This window comes from Pseudorasbora parva, chromosome 9 (assembly GCF_024679245.1).
Source record: "Pseudorasbora parva isolate DD20220531a chromosome 9, ASM2467924v1, whole genome shotgun sequence".
NCBI lineage: Eukaryota > Metazoa > Chordata > Actinopteri > Cypriniformes > Gobionidae > Pseudorasbora > Pseudorasbora parva.
The window spans coordinates 29,736,285-29,756,178 of record NC_090180.1 but is presented as its reverse complement, the minus strand read 5'-3'; the positions used below and the strand labels follow the sequence as shown (position 1 = coordinate 29,756,178).

The window sequence follows — 19,894 nt, the reverse complement described above, 5'->3', positions numbered from 1 at the left end:
TCTCCCTTTGGAGTGGACTTTGAGCTTTGTGTAATTTTTATGCTCAAACAGCAACATTACACACTAAAGTTGAAAAAAGTGAAAAAGCACTTTAACACTTTCATTAATTCATTCCTTTAAAGTCCCACTGAATCGTATCCAAATGTATCGAGCAGTTCCTCCCCCTTTTCTAAAACAACCAATAGAGTTTAGTTTATATCACAGCTCTTTCCAGAGCCGTTGAGCTCAGTAAAGCTGCAGTTTCGCCCTAATCTCTAAACGTTTCTCCTTTTAATCATCTCCATACCACTTTAAAATACAGCATTCTGTGCAGAATTCAAACAATGATTTAGTCATATTCCTGAATTAGAAAACTCTTAGATAACAGTGAATGTGAAAGGGGGAAAAAATCAGCAGAATTCTAGGGCTAAGACGAAGCAAAGAATACAAAACTGGGATAATAAGAAAAATATCTTTATTTGACCTTAAAAAAACATCCAGATTTGAAATAAAATAGACAAAACAATACCAACAACGGAAAGACGATAAAAACAGTTAAAGCTGGAAACAAAACAAAAAATTTAAAAGTTTTTTTCTCTTCATGCCTTTCATTCACACATGTGACATCATTACAGTTTTGTGGGCAGTTACCTGCTCTTGTTCACACACACACACACACACACACACACACACACACACACGGGAGAAGCAGATTTTGTTATGATAACTTTTGCAACTTAGATCTTTACTCGTGTGCAGATATCAATCACACACACACACACACACACACACACACACACACACACACACACACAAAACCACAAACTGGTTCTTAGTATTTAGCATTATATAACTTCTTGTCAGATGCCCTTCAGAGAAATAATTACTTTGATTACATTCAAGATATCTATACACCTATACAGTACATTTGGCTTTGCATTTAGACACCTGCATGCATGCAATATAAATACTCACATGTCGCCGAGTTAAAAACAATGAGAAAAATGGAGAATTGTGTTAGAAAAGCAGAGGAACACAGACTGGAAAAAAGAAAATCTATGCAAATATACAGCAATTTATCAACATAAAAATATTTTACCCAACAAACAATTTTACTATATTTTGTCAGAAAAATAGTATGTAGTTGTTACTTTCGGTTAGCTTCTTTCTGAAAATTTCCATTTAAAACATTAAGCAGTCCAGCAGGGTCCAAAAGTAAAACCTGCTTCTTTTCTAATTTATTACAACATCAGCATGACAATTTGGGTAAAAAGTCGAACTTGTCTTAACATTTGGTTGTTTCACTTTTTCAGAGGACAAAACCTGATGAACATCTTCTGAACATAAGCAATCTGACCATCTGTATAACACTTATGTCACATTTGTACTATTATATATGACATTATAACCTGTCTTTGTTATACATTTTTCAAAATCCTAAAGCTGGGATATTCAGTCTTTTGGACCTCACATTATATTGAGACATAATTCACTTTGATCAGAAACTTTGATGACCATGAACGATTTCATAGAAAATGACTGTATGACCGTTGTGTCCGGAGAGCAGGAGCTTCTTTTAAAGCAGGTTTAGATGTGGATTGTAGCTTGTGGGATGTGAAAGTGGGCACTTGGTCAGGCAATTGCAATATGATTTCAAGTCTTCATTACGATGTTAACGATCCTCCATTTGGTTTCATTAGTCTCCGCTGGCTCTGGAGACACGAGCCATTTTGTGTGACGGTTACTCTTGCAAGTGTTGGATGCTCCTCTGATACTCTTCTATAGGTAAAGCACCTTGACTCTGAAGCTCGTATCCGCGCAAGTAGTGACCGTTGGTCTGGCCTGCAAAATACAGGAGCTGTCTGGCAAACATGGGCTCCACCTGTGAAACAGGACGAGACATGCTCAAAACATCTCACCGGACACATCGGTTTGGACTACACCAGATGAAAAGAACAGCAGAGTCCACACCACAACATAAATATAACGGCACAGAGAAACAGTATCATTGGAATCGCTTTCAGAATGTTTTTTTTTTTCAGCTGATGAACAATAAAAACACTGACAGCCAAACAGAATCCATTGTGCCTTAAAGAGCTTGAGCATTTAAAGGAGCAAACGACAAGACTGCAGCACACCTAGAATAAACAGCGCACTATCATATGTTAATGTGGAGACTAATATAGTTATCTTTATAGTTATGGCTTTTGGTGTGGTACAAAAATAACTACAATCCCATGAAGCATTGCGAACAGCATATGAGCTCTTTTGGTGCTTTTTGCTTATCACGACCATAGATACTGTATGTATAGATCCCACATTCAACCACTCCAGACATCTTGGAATAGTTAGCATGTCATCACTTACAGTAAAATTCAATAATGCCACAACACTGCACAGATTCTGAAGATTCAGTCGAGATTTCGTCATTCCCGAAGAAATGTTACTCTTTATGTTTTTAGTTTTACTGTAGTAACTTCTTAATGTTGTGTTACCTGATGCTTCCGGCTTGTTGTATTGTGTTAGTTTAGTCAAATAATCTGCTGAAGTCTATTGCAGATATAGATATTCATACATGCGTCTAATTATTGTTTCAGATGTTCAGTCAACTTGCTCCCTAATATTCACGGACTAGCTTTGACCGTTCCAATATGGCCGACGGATTACATAAAGCGGCCCTTAGCAACATCCGTTAATGAGGTTATACCTATATGTATATATATATCTTTGACTTTAACCATGATGCTGTACAGAAAATTCCATCAGTCGGAATATAGTATTCACCACAAATTGTGCTGTTAAACATGATTATGTGGAAAACAAATCTTCCTACTCATCAAATTAAGATGTCCTGTACCTCTTGTGCATCATAAAGCAACTTTGTACTGTTACCAAATATATTTCATTCTAAACATCACATCAGGTCAAATGACTTTTTATTAGTATTTAGAACTTTCTTTTTCTTTAGAGTTCACAAAATTGAATATATTTGTTATTTATATTTATTATTTATTTGTTATTTATATTAAAATTATATTTGTTTCATTGTTTTGAGTTTTTAAATAGTGTTTATTTTCATTTGGACTAATTACTATTTTACAAAAACTCAAAAAAAGTTCACTGTAAAAAAGTAAGTTACCTGGTTGCCTTAAAATGTGGAGTTCATTGTAATTGATTTGTTTAATAAATAGAAACTCAAAATATGATGTTGTTTGAACCACATTGAGTATTTAAGTTGATTTGACAAAAAATTAAAAGCTGTGATAAATCATGAAAGCACTGTTTCACTGTGCTGGGATTTCTATGAGAAATGGGATTTCTATAAAGTTTATGTTAAACGTTTTATACTGCACTCATTCAGCAATTGCTATGCTAGGCTAATGCTACAAAAGCATTGTGAAACCAATTAACAAGGTAGAAATAACAATTTGTTGAATTAGCTAGTTAAATCTAGCCCAGTTTCTACTACTAAATTTATTTAAGTTATTACATGACAATTTTAAGTTAAATGTATGAATTATCTACTCAAATATGTCATGTTAAGAGTAACTCAAATGCATGAATAAAAAAAAAAAAAAAAATACATGTTAAATGCCAGTTCTGCTTACTTAAATTTAGAATTTTTCTAATTGTACCTGTTTTTTCAACTTATTTGGGTTGACAGTGCTAAACATAGGCATACGTATCTGAATACAGTGTTTTGTAGAAAAATGCATCCCCTGAGTTCACACTAATACATCTGGTGGTTGGTTTTACCTGAGCTGTGATCATTTTGCTCTGCCGTTGAGGGTCCGGGAACTCATCTCCAAAGCACAGCACCACCTGAGATCGTGGCATGGGGCGGCCATGGTGAATGAAACCCTGCAATTCTGTATTGAGAAGAACAATAGATCATATCATCATTAAGCAGATAATAACACAAAAAAATTAGCATGAAGAATATGAAGCCATTTTGGATCATTTAGGTTTTTTTTCTCATTTTGCAATTATTATGAAATAAATTCTTATTCCCCTAAATTTTCATTACTGAAATGCACGTTTACATATTGTAATTATTTATCAATCGTAATTCTCCTTAAATTATATTACTATAATACACTGAAAAAAAATTGTTTTAGAAGTTTGTATACAAATTATTGGAGTACACTATACAAGAAAATACTATTTCTACAACTGAATTCTTGCAATTAAGTGTGAAATTTGCTGTGTCCATTTTCACTGCACATTTTTACATTCAATTCAGTATGAATAAAAGGACGTACAACAACTATGATGTATAAATGCTTAATTTAAATAATTTTTCAAATAGCAGCATTTTGCATTTTATTAATGCAGCAATAACAATTATGAGGGGGTGGAAGGTGTTAAATATATTTTTTATAACAGTAGTGCCAGACTGAATACATTTTAAATAGATTTAAATGTCATTTAAGAAACAATTAAATTTAATATGCCGTACAAAATTAGTAAAACATGTTAAAAATGACTGATAGGTCATTTTAATTCTTTACAGTCATTACTCTTCCAATCAAAGATAAGAAAAAACTCCCGATGAGCAATAATGTGAACACAAGACCCCCTCTTAGCATAATCACATAAACTGATGACTAGTTGAAAGCTAAGATTGTAAATGATCTTTAACAACTTCAGTCTGAATACATGTGTCTGATGGTCAGGAACAGTCGCTGGAAAATCCCACAGTGTTAAAGACCAAGTGAAATGTGTGACATTAGAGACAGACCTAATCATAACATGTGGCACACCACACATAGGTTAATGAACATGGTTTCATATACACACCGCTTCACTGCCACAAGTTAAATGACAGGCTTTTCCCCTGATTTGACAAAAAATCTGAATATCGGCTAAAAGAGGCTCACTTGATCAAGTTAAAAACACATCAAAACACTTATTCAGTATGTCTTCAGATAAGAAAACAGGGGTGTGCCAATAAAGATTATTAATGTTACATTGCGTCCCATTGACTCTTAAGTCTACACTCTTTTTCTTTAAAACAAAAAACACAAAAAGGTTCTTTATTGATGGTTTCAAAATTGGTTCTTCTATTGCAGGGGTGTCTGGCAGAGTTAAGCTCCAACTTGTCTCAACATACCTGCCTAGTAAGACCTTGTTTGGCTGGTCCAGGTGTGTTTAATTGGGGTCGGAGCTGAACTCTGCAGGACAGTGGCCCTACATAAGCAGGATTGGATACCTCTGATCTATTGCATTGCTACATTCATAGAAAAAATGTCAAAAGTTCTTTATAGAACCCTATTAATTTTGACTTTGTTTTAGGCCCTGTTTACACTATTGCGTTTTAAAATGAAAACGATTATTGCCTGTACTGGCGTTCCCACTGCGAAACGATCTCTGTCCACACGTCACATGACCACTCATGCACACCGTTTATATTTTATGCAAACAGTTGTTAATTGCTCTAATAATAGCTTGCCTCTTGCACATGTAGGCAGCTGCGATTGCGTTTTGGTAGTGTAAGGGTCATATGATAGGGGCTTGACGAATCGGAGAAGGATATGCAATGATCCAGAAAACCTATTCAGAGAGCGAATGTGGGCAGAAATGCCTTCGTTTTTTAAGTCTCTGTTTTGGTCTGTCTACACTGAAACGCAACCCCAGAGTTTTCAAACTAAAATGGGATCTGCAGCGTTTCTAAAAGCCACCGTTTTCTATACAACACTATAAAGGTTTCAAAAGGACCCTTTTTTTTGCAGATACCATAGAGCAGGGGTCTCCAAACTCGGTCCTGGAGGGCCACTGTATACAGAATTTTGCTCCTATGCCAATTAAGCACACCTGAACCAGCTAATTAAGATCTTACTAGGGCCTAGTAAGACGCAGAAACTCTGCAGGACAGTGGCCCTCCAGGACCCAGTTTGGAGACCACTGCCACAGAAGAACCATTCCCCAAAGAACCTTTCAGTGAACAGTTCTTAAAATTATTATTTTTTCCCAAGTGTGTCAACTTTTTAACAATCTGAAGAACCTCTTTCACCATAAAGAATCTTGGGAATATGGAACTTGTGGAATGAAAGGTTTTCGTGCAGGTTAATCTTTGAACAATAAATGCCAATAAAGAACTATTAGTGAAGGAAACATGTCTTCAATGATTGCACAATACTTACATATTTAATGGGTTATTTCATTATTTTCTAGTGATAAGTATGTTTACAAGCTGTTTTATTCATAAAGTTTAATTAAAAGTAATTAATTAATTAAAAATAATTCCAGAAAATGATCCAATGATTGGGAATCCCTAAAAGGTTCTATATATGAAGCGCCTGAAACAACTCTTTAAGGTTCTTTAAAGAACTTTTTCTTCAAAGAGTGTGAGAAGTAAATCAACATGGACTCAATGGACTGAATTCAAAAAGACTGCTCAGTTTCTACATTGTGAATCATTCATACAGTAGTACTTCCTTTAATGGTTGCATTAAACATCTTACGTATAAAGTTTTACGAACAAACTACAGAGAAATTAATTCTGCACATGTTTCATAAATTAGATATGTGTGGAAGCAAGCATGTGCGCCACATTGCCAACATGGACAGTCACACAATATATATCTAACAGCCCATAATTGAGTTCAAAAGGTCATCTTAATTAAAGGGACTTAAGTTAAACTGGACTAGTTCTTGGACTAAAGACAAAACACCACTGGCCTGAAAGTAACTCAAGTCAGAGGCAGGGCCATATCATCTAAACCAAGCATTTGTCTAGTAATGTTGAAGTGAAGACTGAAATCTCCTCTAACCTGAGAGGAACTGCTGCGTGTCCATCAGCTTGCAGGTCTGCTCTTTCTCCAGCTTGTTTGGCTTGTCTGAATATGGTGCCAGCGGACCTTCCCAATACACCCTTCCTTGGCACAGCCGCTTGGCGTACAGCCCGTCCGGTGCCAACCACAGCAGAACGCCACGCTCCAAGATGTTAGGCAGCTTCTCTGCTCCCCGCCGCTGGGACTGAGGGTATGGGAAGGGAAAAAGCACGGGCTCTGCTCCACCATAGAGCCTTTCCTCTGGGCAAGGAGAAGAAGGGGATGAAGGGGATCCCGGGGACGAAGAGGAGGAGATTCGACAGCCTTCAGGGCTGCTGGTGGTCACTTCCTTAACAAGTGACTCACGATAGTACAGGGAGACGTGCAGGCGACAGTCTAAAGAACATAGAGCGGTTTCGAGTTTAATGACTGATTTTACATTTTTTAAGCAAAACTCGCTGCCACAATTCAAGTGGTTTCTAGTTGGTTTCTAATTGGCCTAATACCAAAGACTCCACCAAACCTACGAAATTTTGAAATCCCTCAACAGTTTTTTATGATATAAATCGCTTATAACATCATATATTGCTCTATGTGTGTGGGCCATGTTCATTTACCTGAAATGGCCATGGCTTCAGCGGATCTCATACTGGGGTCCATTGCCACTGGATGGGTTTCTGTAGGTGAGTAGGTGTAGAAAGAGCCAGATATCTGGTATCCTGAAAAGTGTACAAGAATTAAAATAGCTGATTTTACCCAGCTGACACAAATATTTTTTTAAATGTCATCAAAAATAATTATAGAACGTGAAGACAAAGGTGCCTAAAAAGTTAATTATACACTCTAAAAAATGCTGGGTTGCTTTAACCAAAAACATTTTACGAACATTATTAAAGACCAGATAACTCTAAACGAATGCTCTTTTAACGTTACTGGAAGAACATGTGTTCATAACTTTGAGCTAAAGTTCTGAGAAGTTAGCTGGGATGTTTGGTTTTTCCACTTTCTTTCATAGCAAGCCTTCCACAATCAGAGTCAGAGTGGAGACCAGACCTAGACCACGACTGGACCTGCTATGCTCAGGCCCAGATAAAAAACAGAAACCCAGATCAAGAATTGTCAGTCCAAGAACCAGGTTTTCATATTTAACACATTTATTTCTGCTATCTTCATTTTAAACATTTTGACCATGCCGTTCTTGTAAATTCTGTAAGAATTCTGAGGTAAACAATTATCCCTGAAATTTACAATGATAAAATCTAGATCTGGACAAAGACTCCACATTTTGAGATTTGACGGCACTGCTTGCGTCATCTTGAGTCCTCAGGACCAAGAATCCAATAAAAAAGTAGCAGAAAGTAAAACTCCATATGTATCTGCTTTAAGCGTTTATTATTTATTTATTTCTAATAAAGGGGCTTTTTAGGTCTGTGATGCAAATTCCTTGGTACACCTTGAGTTTGCCGCTTTACAGAGTGAGAAGAGACATTAATAAACAACCTTTAATACAGACAGAGCGTATCATTTAAATATGGATTTCCTCTTTCTTTTTAAGTTGCTCGCCTTTGATAAACACTCTTCTCAATCATTACGGGAACAAGCAAACAAGTAAAAGCACCTAGCACCAAGAATAGCATCTAGCTAGAAAAAAGGACATCACTTTGAATGAAAGTCTGTAATTTGTTGCTAGGGTGCTCTAAATGCTTGTTTGGGCATGGCTTGAGAGCTTCATGGAGATCCTGATAGACTGATTGGTTGTCTGAGTAAAATAACCCCACCCCTTTGTCTCTATGACAGTGTGTTGCAAAGATATCCATCTGGGCCTTTACATAAATTTTCTATGTAATTTATGTAAATGCTGTATGCTATTTATGGTGAGCCATTATGTATGCTATTTCTAGCATGAATAGCATATTTTAACCCAATTTTCTAACACAATTAGCATGTTGCTAGCATGATGCTAACATATTTAACATGTTGCTTGTCACATAACATTAACAGTAAAATAAAAGCTTAAAGGAAGTGTATGTAAGATTTTTGCAAAAACTGCTACTGCAATAACTATCCCCTCTCCCCCTCCCCCTCCCCCTGACTCGAGGTTGCCAGATAGGCTGTGGTAACTAGAGCAGATCTGGTAACCTGATGCTGAAACATTACTGACTTTGTGATTGGTCGATTGGTGGAGGATGGGGCTGCAGGCCAAAACACAACATGACAACATCAACATCAATTGAGGGCTGCAACAACAACTTTTCAGGGTCATTTTATGATTAATTGAAATACATTTCTTACATACAGTTCCTTTAATACGGTACACAACCTTTATATATGGCCTAAAATTATTTTGGGTTACTTAACTCTTTCCCCACCATTGACGGAAATTTCCTGCTTTCTGTGTTTTCACAGTTATAAGGTAGGGGACACTATTACGCAACTTCTGAAAGAGTACAGAATCTCCTAATCAAAACACAGGGGAAGAAGAAGTAGAAACAAGCGATTGTCTACGTAAATACGATCATCAACATTAACCCTTAAAGACCGAGACAGCCGCCCGCGGCTAAAAATAACTATCGTTCTAAAATGTTTAATAACTTTTTAACCGCTAATCCAATCTGTATGCTGTAAACTGCACAGTAAAGAGGAGAATCTCCGCTTTCCATAGGTATAATATGTTTCGCGATTGATCATTCAGAGGCTCCATAGTCAGCGTGGATGCGTCATCAAAATATGCAGCATTGACTAAAAATAACTATCGTTCCAAAATGTTTAATAACTTTTTAATCGCTGATCCAATCTGTATGCTGTAAACTGCACAGTAAAGAGGAGAATCTCCCCTTTCCATAGGTATAATATGTTTCGCGATTGATCATTCAGAGGCTCCATAGTCAGCGTGGATGCGTCATCAAAATATGCAGCATTGATTTGTCCAAGAAACACACGTGGGTTGTTCCCCTGAGCCAAACAGAAGTCTAGTCCCACCCCCCTGTGCCCAGATTCGTTGAAACTTTCATCAACTCAACCAATAAACACAGTGTTTGGTCTTTTGAACCACGAATCACGTTTCTCTGAAAAATGAACGTGGGTGTGAATTTGCATGTATCATGAAACCAAACAGTAATAAACGCGTGCAAAGCGCTCTCTCTCAGATCACAGCACACAGTCAGTATATTTCTCTATTTGTATGTAGTTTGTGTTTTACACATTTTCACTCTTATATTTTCCCCAATTTGTGTTTGAGAAGATTATGTGCAGAGAAGTTGAAATGTCCGTTTATGAAAATAGCCGCCCACATGTAAAAGTAGCCTCAGTATATTTTATTTCACGGTTTCTTGTCACAACTTGATGTATTGTTTGCGTTTGTTTTTCATGCCCAAATTATAATAAATTTCTCTGAAGAAAAATGTTTGTTTCAGTGTTGTTATTATATAACAATCTTTCTATTTACTTTATTAATTGAACTTTTTAGGACACATTATCAGTCAATAAAATACACCTGTTTTCACTCAAAAACCTAGAAACGCCTAGAATAATGTTATAATAAATGGCTATAACTTGCTGAGGGATTGTTACATGTAGACAAAATTTCATCTGGAAGTGTAAAACAACCAAGTCTAACTTTCTAAAGGAAAAAATCCAAACTTCATGAAGTTCTGTTCGAGTTCACAGTAAAAACATCACATTTTTGCTGCCATTTTTCTTGAAATTATATTAATTGAATCCATTCTCAGAATAAATAAATGTAAAATTGGGACATCAAATGAGCTAGATGGAAACTTCAGGTTCTCCTGTTTAAAATAATATATAGCACTTGATGCTAACTGCTAGAATGGGGGAGAAAAACAAAGAAAAGTAGAGGCACATCAGGCGCCCCAAAAATGTTCTAGGTCTTTAAGGGTTAAACAGCATATAAATCAAAACGGCCTTATGTTACTGAATGAAATGCTGACAGGGAGAGCTACAGGACTGTGAAGCTTTAGGAGTCCTGATGGACTCGATCTACTCCATTTGTGTTTTGATCATCGTTCTGAATCTGATCTGGATGTAGTCTTTGACAAAAACACGAATTTGTGTTTGTTGCTTTTTTATGAAACTTACCCACATTTAAGTGTTGATTTTAAAAAAACTATGCATGAAGCTAGAATATAACAGGTTATGTTTAAAAGCAGAGACTCTGTTCTTTCTTTTTTGATATAATGCATGTTCAGATATTCATACAACAAAATATTATGGGGGCCATGTAATTTTCTTTCAGAAACTCTGGTGGGGAAAGAGTTAAGATAATTAGTTGTTTGCCAATGAGCAAATGTCATGTTGTCGCCAAATGTTTGTACTATTAGAGAAGCTGGGAGCCATTACCGTTGTCACATGGCGATGCATGCCAGGGTAAGGAGCGCGTAGGTGGATACGGACACTGGCCGTACGGTAACTCTGCGTGAGGTGTCTGGCCATGAGGCTGGTCTGCACTATATTCCCTCCAGTCACGTCTCTCCTGGGGGAGCATATATCCCGGAATCTGCAGGGGACAATGGGGAGGTTTCTAAAGTCATATCACTTGACTTCGCTGAGCTTAACCAGCGAGATCTACTTGGACGACCAGCTTCACCAGTCATGTTTCATATGGCAATAATGTTCACCAGCAATAGCCAGTTTCCCAAAAGCATTGTAAAATCACTGCCACAAATGGTTTTGGGAAACGCAGTCTTGTACCAGCTGGTTGCGAACTTTCACTTCACAGTTATTATAGTAAACCAAAACTGGAACAAAAACTAAAACCATAGAAAAAAAAAAACTTTCACTGCTTGAAAAAAAAAAAAAAAACATATTAAGCTAAAGAAATATTGTTTATTCTAATTAATTCACTCGTTTAACTAAAACAGCTGTGATTAAAATTAAAAACTATATAGAAATATTTATAAAAATATTAAACATTTAAAACTGTATAGAAATAATTTTAAATTAATAATTAAATTTATAATTTTTAATTATAAAAAATATGTATAATTAAAAGCTAATTATAAATAATAATAAAAACTCTCAATGATACTAAAATAACTGTTTCTCTTGGAAAGTATCTGCTAGGGAAAAAAAGCAGTTAATGTAGTAGATGTAGATGCAATGCTAATAAGACACTGACTATGACAGGAAATAGCTCTTCACATGAGATGTCTTTCATGGATATTAATATTTTGAGGAAACTGTGACATCACTGCATCTTACCTGAGGCTGTAGAGTTGGATAAGAAGAATGCATGGGATAACTAATAGGAGTCACGTGTGCCGTGCTGTCCTCCATACTACTGGCCTTAGAGCCTAAAATGCAAAAATAACAACTCTTCATGCCCTTTGCAGAGTATAACTGCACAACAATGTTTATGAATCTATAGCTGCAAAACCTGCACATTATTTTCTCAACAGGCAACCTGTCACTCACATGAGATCGGCCAATAGCAAACCACTACCATCTAAACATTTTCCCAGGGACAAAATCAAACCCAACCCTACATTTGTTCTTGTCCGAGAAGCCGTTTCACTCGGCTATACATCACAATAGAGGAGAAAACACTTTAATTTCATGCAGACTTTAAATCTGACTTTTATTTTGGTTGGCTCACCTAGAGAGCAAGCATAGATTTCAGGAAGGTGTTAAACAGCCAACCCGAGCTCAGGAGAAAACTCTTTTACAAGTTAGCGAATTCGTGTGAATTAAAAAAATTAGATTTGTGAGGTTTTTAAACCGGAGGGTACGAGAACATATGCATTTACCACCAATTTGCCAAGATGTAAAATAGTTACCACAACTGCAGAATTCCTTTCTTTAAAAAAAGCTTGTCCGGTCAATCACAGTCGTGATTTGCTACTTGACATTTTCATTCTTGAGAGTATTAATATTAAGTATTAATATTTGATAATATTAAAATTTACATTTTTAAATTGCCTCCACTTAACAGGTAGTTCACAAGCTCTAAGAATAGCAACTACATTGAAGTGTGAATCTTTTTTTTTGGCCACCTTTTATGAAATTCTTGCTCTTGCTCTTGCACAAAATACTTGGACACTTCCAACCAGAGGTCTTCACGGTCCTGACCCTACATCTCAAAAGCACAAGCTCGTATTATGCAAGTTCTGAGGGGTGATTTTGTTGCTTAGTACTGTGCACTTGGTAACCGAAGATCTCTATAAAAAGCTTGAGGGATTTTAGCACATGTAGTGGCTTCCTCTTAGCTTCCTGCTACACATACTGAGTGCAAGTAGCGATATTAAATGTGAATGCATAGCATGCATTCACCTTTGTGTGGCAAATTAGCTCGGCTCAAAATTGCGCTTACTATTTAGCAAGAGCTGGTAAGCTCCAATGCATCAAATCAAGAACAAACAATGCAAAATAAGTGACTTCAACAATGCACAAAAAGTATATTTGTGCATTAGAAGGCACCCAATGCACTGGTAACAATATACCTGTGATATATTTATTATTATTAATTATTGCTATCCTTATCTAAACGAGAGAAAACAAGCATCCAAGAATGGGAATTACCTCTCTTTGCTCCTTCTGGTATTATCCTGTAGACCTTGTAAGGATCCGATATGTCCAACTGGCTTCGCTCCACCAGTTCATCGAAGTCATTGCTTTTGTTCAGGGCGCAGCGGAGTCTCGTCTTCCACGTTGGAGGGTCTGGTTTGTCCAAGCCTTCCCTGTATTTGCCTTTGAACAGAGCCCATGCCTACAACAACCATGAAGATGAGATGAGCACAAGCCACGAAGGAGAAGAACTTTAATGCTCACATCTACATATTATTAACAGATATGAACCCTGTATATAATGTGTATGAGAAAATTAATGTCAGAATGGAGTCATTATGATTCTTGTTAATGATAATAATATAATGAGGTAATTAATAAAATGGTTTTGTCTGTTTATTGATTGATTGAACTGTCAATGCTGTTTCTACAACAACATAATTGGAAATATAGAAAGAAAGAAAAAAATACTGTGTTAATACAAAAAATGGTCTTTTTTAGCTCACTGATAATAATTCATCCTATAGAATGAGGTTACACTTTATTTTTAGGAGATGTAGTTACATTGTACTTACTTAAATAAGTACAGAGTAATAATAATAATTAACAATGTACTTACTGTAGATTTACAGTTAGGATTTGGTTTCGGGTCATAGTTACTTGTAATTATGCATCATTTACTGGTATTACTTTGGTAAGAAGTAGCCTACATGTAGAAACGTGTAACCACATCACCTTAAAATAAAGTGTTACTCAATATGATGTAAAAAAAAAATTAAAAATGGTTTTCACAGCCTATGTGCCTCAATGTATAGTACTATGCCTATACATTATACAGTCGCCCCAAAACGGGATGTGGACACTGAGGCCACTTAGACATCGCATCAGATAACAAAATATCAAACCACGTGGCTGCAAACAAATGCGTTTTTCTCGGAACAAACTGCACCTTTCTTCATCATTCTTTCCCTTATGTGTTTTTTGGTTGATTTATGAAGTCAGTTCTCTTCATGTTCACACTGGTATCCCATCACATCAACTATATGTTTTGTAACCACTTCTCTCTTCTTCTTTTTTTAAACACTAGCTCTATTGTTTGCCATTTAAAAGCTAACCAACTTATGTGGGTCAAATGTCTTGCTTGAAAAAAAGACACTTATTGGTTTGATAAGACATTTTCTAAAAAAAAAATGCTTTTTTGGGGAGGTGCAACTATACAATTTTGAACAAGGTGTAAAACTGAATAAAGCACATCCTCTGTCATGTCATCGCGGTCCACCCTCCTCCTCCTCCTCCTCCTCCTCAATCAATCACCTTGAAGAGCGCCGCGTCCTCGTCGCGGTTGTAGTCCTGTTTCCCCGCGTGCTTCCAGGGAATCCTGAAAATGGTTTTCTCGTCATTTTCCCAAACCAAGCCGGGATACTCCCCGCTGTCAATCTGATCGATGAGCCACTGTCTAAGTTTGCCATTCCCACAACTGACTGACATGCTGCAGTCCCCATCTAAGTTCATGTCTGTCCAGGAGGCACGCGAGAGCAGGTGCACATGCAGTGAGCAGAAGAGTGTTTCAAATGAGTTCATGCATGCATATATTCATTCCTCAAAAACAAACAAAATATAAGAACGTGTACTGCAGGCGTTCAGGTGAAACCAACAGACACTCTAGTAGACTATAAAAAGCATGAGCATAACAAAATGAAGCTTCAAGTTTACATGCAAGCTAAACATGCATATATATATATATATATATATATATATATATATATATATATATATATATATATATATATATATATATATATATATATATACGCTATATGTGTGCGAAAATAATACCTTATGAAGCATAAGCATGACTACAGGCTATACGGCACTTGCAAGTTTATTTGCTTTTAAATCAAGTCACATTGAGCTCATTAAGGCTAATTGTCGGATAATGTCTTACCTTAGTGAATGCAGACAGCTTGACTTCACTTTCACAACCGGCACTTCTCAAGTCATGTCAGAGGAAGGTGCTTCTATTCTTAAATAGCCTAATGTAAAGTGCGCAAGGTGGAGAGATGGGTGGAGCGTTACGTGGAAGCGCCTTTCTCCCTCCAGCAGCATTAAGAGCCGAAGACTTCACAGAAACACGACAGAACCGCAAGAATAAACATCCAGCATACGGGAAATCCCTCCGAGACACACATGCACACACGATGGAACAAAAATCTGTCGATAAAATATGCCAGAAAATCTCCCAGCACTCGTCATCAGAGTTATCCTGGTGTTTGATGTTTGTTTATGTAGGTTTGCTTTGAGGAAATTCACAGCCGTCGCAGTCACGGAACAAGACTTATTATCAGAGAGAGCGAGTGTCCCGTCAAAAGAGGCTTATTGGGTCAAAGCTTGTGTCTTTCTGTAAGTATTTTGAAATGTCGCAGTGTCGTACACTGCTCGGGGTCAATTTAAGCGACACAATAATAGAAGCCAATCGTATAACTAAATATGAAACTCGTCAAGCGTTTCATATCAAGTAATTTCAAATCTGCTGTCAACGTGTTCCGAGTGTTGAATGCTTCCACCTGCTGTCTGCCAACGAAATAACAGCCTCAGCGGATTTACTTTTAACAGTGACATATTTAGAAAGAAGCATGTTCAGGTTGACGATGCATCAGCCAATGTTATTATAGGAAATTAATTAAACATTTGCTCATTTGGTTGTTATAGGACATTTCAAATATTAAAAGAGGCTGTTCATGGATGTATAGCTTTTATATTATTCTTACTGACACAGAAACACACGCGTTTGTTTTTTGTGAAACATGGGGACATTCCAGCATTTTCAAAAATGGGGACATGGCCAATGTCCTTATATTTCATCCTCTCCCTGTAATACCTGTGGCACATGTCATTATACACATTTGTGTCCTCATATTTCACAAAAACATTCTGTATTTTTACTTTCTCAAAAAAACTTTTTTATATATTTATAAGCCTAATTTAAGCCTTTTGAAAAGTGGGGACCATTTATAAGCCTTTTGAAAAGGCTGGTCCCCACAGTGTAGGTGACCTCAGGTTTTACTATCTTTAAGGCGACATTTGGTTCCCATACATACATCCCATACATTCCACGACATTGCACACTCGTACTATTTATACGCATTTATACAATATATTTGGGTTATTCGGCCTGTAACAATAGCAGAACCCTTTTTGGTCCTAAATAGAACCCTTTTTATAAGGTTCCATACAGAACCATGATTAAAAACACAAAAAAAACAGCAACTTAAAACTATTCCATGACATTATATCACTTTTTCCTTTTAACAAGGCAAAGGGCTCACATACTGTTATATTTTTGCTAATTGTGGCCATTTTATATATATATATATAAAATGGCCACAATTAGCAAAAATATAACAGTTTTTATATATATATAAAATGGCCACAATTAGCAAAAATATAACAGTATGTGAGCCCTTTGCCTTGTTAAAAGGAAAAAGTGATATAATGTCATGGAATAGTTTTAAGTTGCTGTTTTTTTTGTGTGTGTGACTGGGTATGTTTAGGCATTCAAAGTAATCTAACAATCTAAAAAAATCTAAGAATATGGATCATAAATTCAATGTCTCTGTTACTTCGTTAAGAGAAGATGAGTATCCTTAACTGAACAGGGCTACTCACATTTACATATTAAGTTAAACTAAAGAGAAAAAGACATGATTGGTAGGAAACGAGTTCTTCAGGATAATAAGGTTCTAAATAAAACCGTTACGATGTGTAAAGAACCTTTAAAGAACCATCTTTTTTAGCGTGACAGGCAAGTTAACTTGACAATACCTAAGTGCATTGTGCCAAGTGTAAAGTCTGGTGGAGGGGAGATTATGGTGTGGGGTTGTTTTCAAGGGTTGAGCTTCGCCCCTAAATAAACTCTGCTTCAGAATACCAAGATATTTGGACAATTTCATTTGTGGGAACAGTTTAGGGATGACCTGTTCCAACACGACTGAACAACAGTGCAAAAAGCAAGGTCAATAAAGACATGGGTGAGCATGTTTGGTGTGGAGGAACTTGACTGGCCTGCACTCAATAGAACACTTTTGGGATAAATTAGAGTGGAGACTGAGAGCCAGGCCTTCTCGTCCAACATCAGTGCCTCACCTCACAAATGTGCTTCTAGAAGAATGGTCAAAAATGCACATTAACACACTAAATCTTGTGGAAAGCCTTCCCAGAAGAGTTGAAGCTGCTATAGCTACAAAGGGTGGGCCAACTCCATATTAAACCCTATAAATTAAGAACAGGATGTCATTAAAGTTCATGGATAAGGGACAAAACTTGTCCTACACACATAAGCCCTGTTCGTGTTAAAAAATAAAGAAATTAATAATTAAAAAAAAAAGATTAAACAAACATCTAAAGAAAATCTGGACATGTATTTTTTTTATTTAATTTGTTTAAATAATTGTGTTAGTATTGTTTTAAATACATGCTCTTTGATTGGAAAACCCATGTACTTTTACCTGTCCTCAGCATGAGGTTACAATGTAAAACTGCCAAAGAGTGTATAAAAATGCAACAAATAAAAAAATAAAAAAACATTTAAGGCAGAGATCAACAAACAATACAATAAGTAAGTCTTGAATTATATTTTCCATAAACAAATGGCTATCAAAAGTCTCCTCACTTTACATCAACTCTGTCAGAATCTTTTATAATTCTGAATAAATCAGGCATGTGTCATGGTCATCTTTAACTCTGAGTACCCATTCCTATTTCCTGATCATGGAACACACAGTAGGACAGTCCTGGAAGGTTTTTATTTTTTATTTCTTTTATACAAACAATTTTGAAGCCTTTGCCTTTGTCATCCTAGTGTAATAGTTTCTGTAAATAGTTGTGGGATAAATCATTTTTTCTGTGTTTTTTTTAAGTAGCTACAACTGAGGAAAGAAACAAATTTGCTCATAGTGTACAGCACGTGGTTATGGTGGAAAAATATTTAGTTTTGACAACTCCATCAGGTTTTGACTTGTGCTTTGTACTTGTGTTTTTACTGACAGAGATTAAACTTGCAAGCTGATGGAGTTGACAAGTGCTCACAAAACTGCTGTTTTCTTCTTCTTTTTTACATATAGGAAATTATTCTGTTGTTTCATGGTTTTATTTCCATATAGATTTTACTCTGATCTACATGCCTTAGCAAGTTACATCTACTGTCACCATGATAACAAAAATAAATATTCTTATTTGTTTTATGAAATATTGCCGTTCTTATTACAAATAAATAATTTGTACTCATTTTTTTTTTTTTTAAACCTGTCACATGAGATCACAGCAATAGCAAACCCTGGTGTAATGGACTTCATAGAGAGCGAAAATGCCAGTTTCACACTGCTTCAGTCATGCGGGTCGGCACAAATAAAATGTACGTAATTGATGCGGTTTAAAGGCGCAGTGTGTAGATGATGATCTATTGACAGAAATGCAATATAATATACACAACTGTTTTCAGTGGAGTATATTATGGATTATTGTGGTGACCTTACATAATGTACCGTTATGTTTTTAATACCTTAGAATGATCCATTTCTATCTCCATACACCGCGGGTCCCATTACAGTGAAAACGCCATTTTGCGCCGCCATGTTTCTACAGTAGCCCTAAACGGACAAACTTCTCTACAACTGCAAACGTCTTCTCTGGCTAGTCACTCTCTGCTCTCTCCGAAGACAACATTTTTGTCCTGTCAGCCCCTGTAGCTTGTCTATGTGCTTCGATAGAGAGGGGTGAGTCACTGATAAAATGTATACTGCACCTTTAAAGACAGCACATAATAATGCGTACCATTACACTCAACCTAATATATGCACTTCTTGTATTCTGTGAGTTACTGGAGACCCAGAATGAGACGCCCTGTACCGCTAAAAGGAGAAAAACAAACCACTGGAAGGATTGCAGTATTAAATTAATTAGTTAAAAAAATTTTTGTCTAAATTTGTTGTCATGTCAATCAGTTTTTAACTTTTAGTTGGACCTTTGCCAGCTCCATATTTAACACCGTCAGATGAAGGTTTCTGTTCATTTTGAATTATATATATATATATATATATATATATATATATATATATATATATATATATATATATATATATATATTTTTTTTTTTTTTATTATTGTGTTTATTAAAACATCAACCAAACTAAATGATACTGTCAGATAAATCTAAGAACACTGGTTATATGTGACCCTGGACCATTAAACCAGCTCAAAAAAAGCTGAGTAAATCAGCTTTTATAAGTTTGTTAGGATAAAGTCAATATTCAGACGAGATACAAATATATGAAAATCTGGAATCAGAGGGTGCAAAAAGTCTAAATATTGAGAAAATCTCCTTTAAAGTTGTCCAAAGACCTTAGCATCGCATATTACTACTAATAATACATTTTTGATACACTACCGGTCAAAAGGTTTAAAAAAACTGTACCATTTTTAAAATGTTTTTAAAGAAGTCTCTTCTGCTCACCAAGGCTGCATTTTTGTTATTAGAAATACAAAAAAGCTGTAATATTGTGAAATACACTCTAAAAAAGGCTGGATTGTTTTAATCCTGCGGTTGGGTTAAATATTTGCTCAAGACA

The 19,894-nt window shown here is 36.0% G+C and overlaps 1 protein-coding gene across 1 annotated transcript; it reads right to left on the bottom strand.

The window, feature by feature from the left end:
* Positions 1–465: 465 nt before the first annotated feature.
* irf4a (interferon regulatory factor 4a) lies at positions 466–15,835 on the bottom strand. Its single transcript, XM_067452194.1, has 9 exons — positions 15,217–15,835; positions 14,586–14,785; positions 13,287–13,473; positions 11,970–12,061; positions 11,109–11,265; positions 7,370–7,471; positions 6,753–7,148; positions 3,736–3,848; positions 466–1,861 (listed from the first exon to the last, which is right to left on the bottom strand). The coding sequence occupies exons 2-9, from the start codon at positions 14,781–14,783 to the stop codon at positions 1,721–1,723; spliced, it is 1,386 nt and encodes a 461-aa protein (XP_067308295.1). The 5' UTR covers positions 14,784–14,785; positions 15,217–15,835; the 3' UTR covers positions 466–1,720.
* Positions 15,836–19,894: the final 4,059 nt, after the last annotated feature.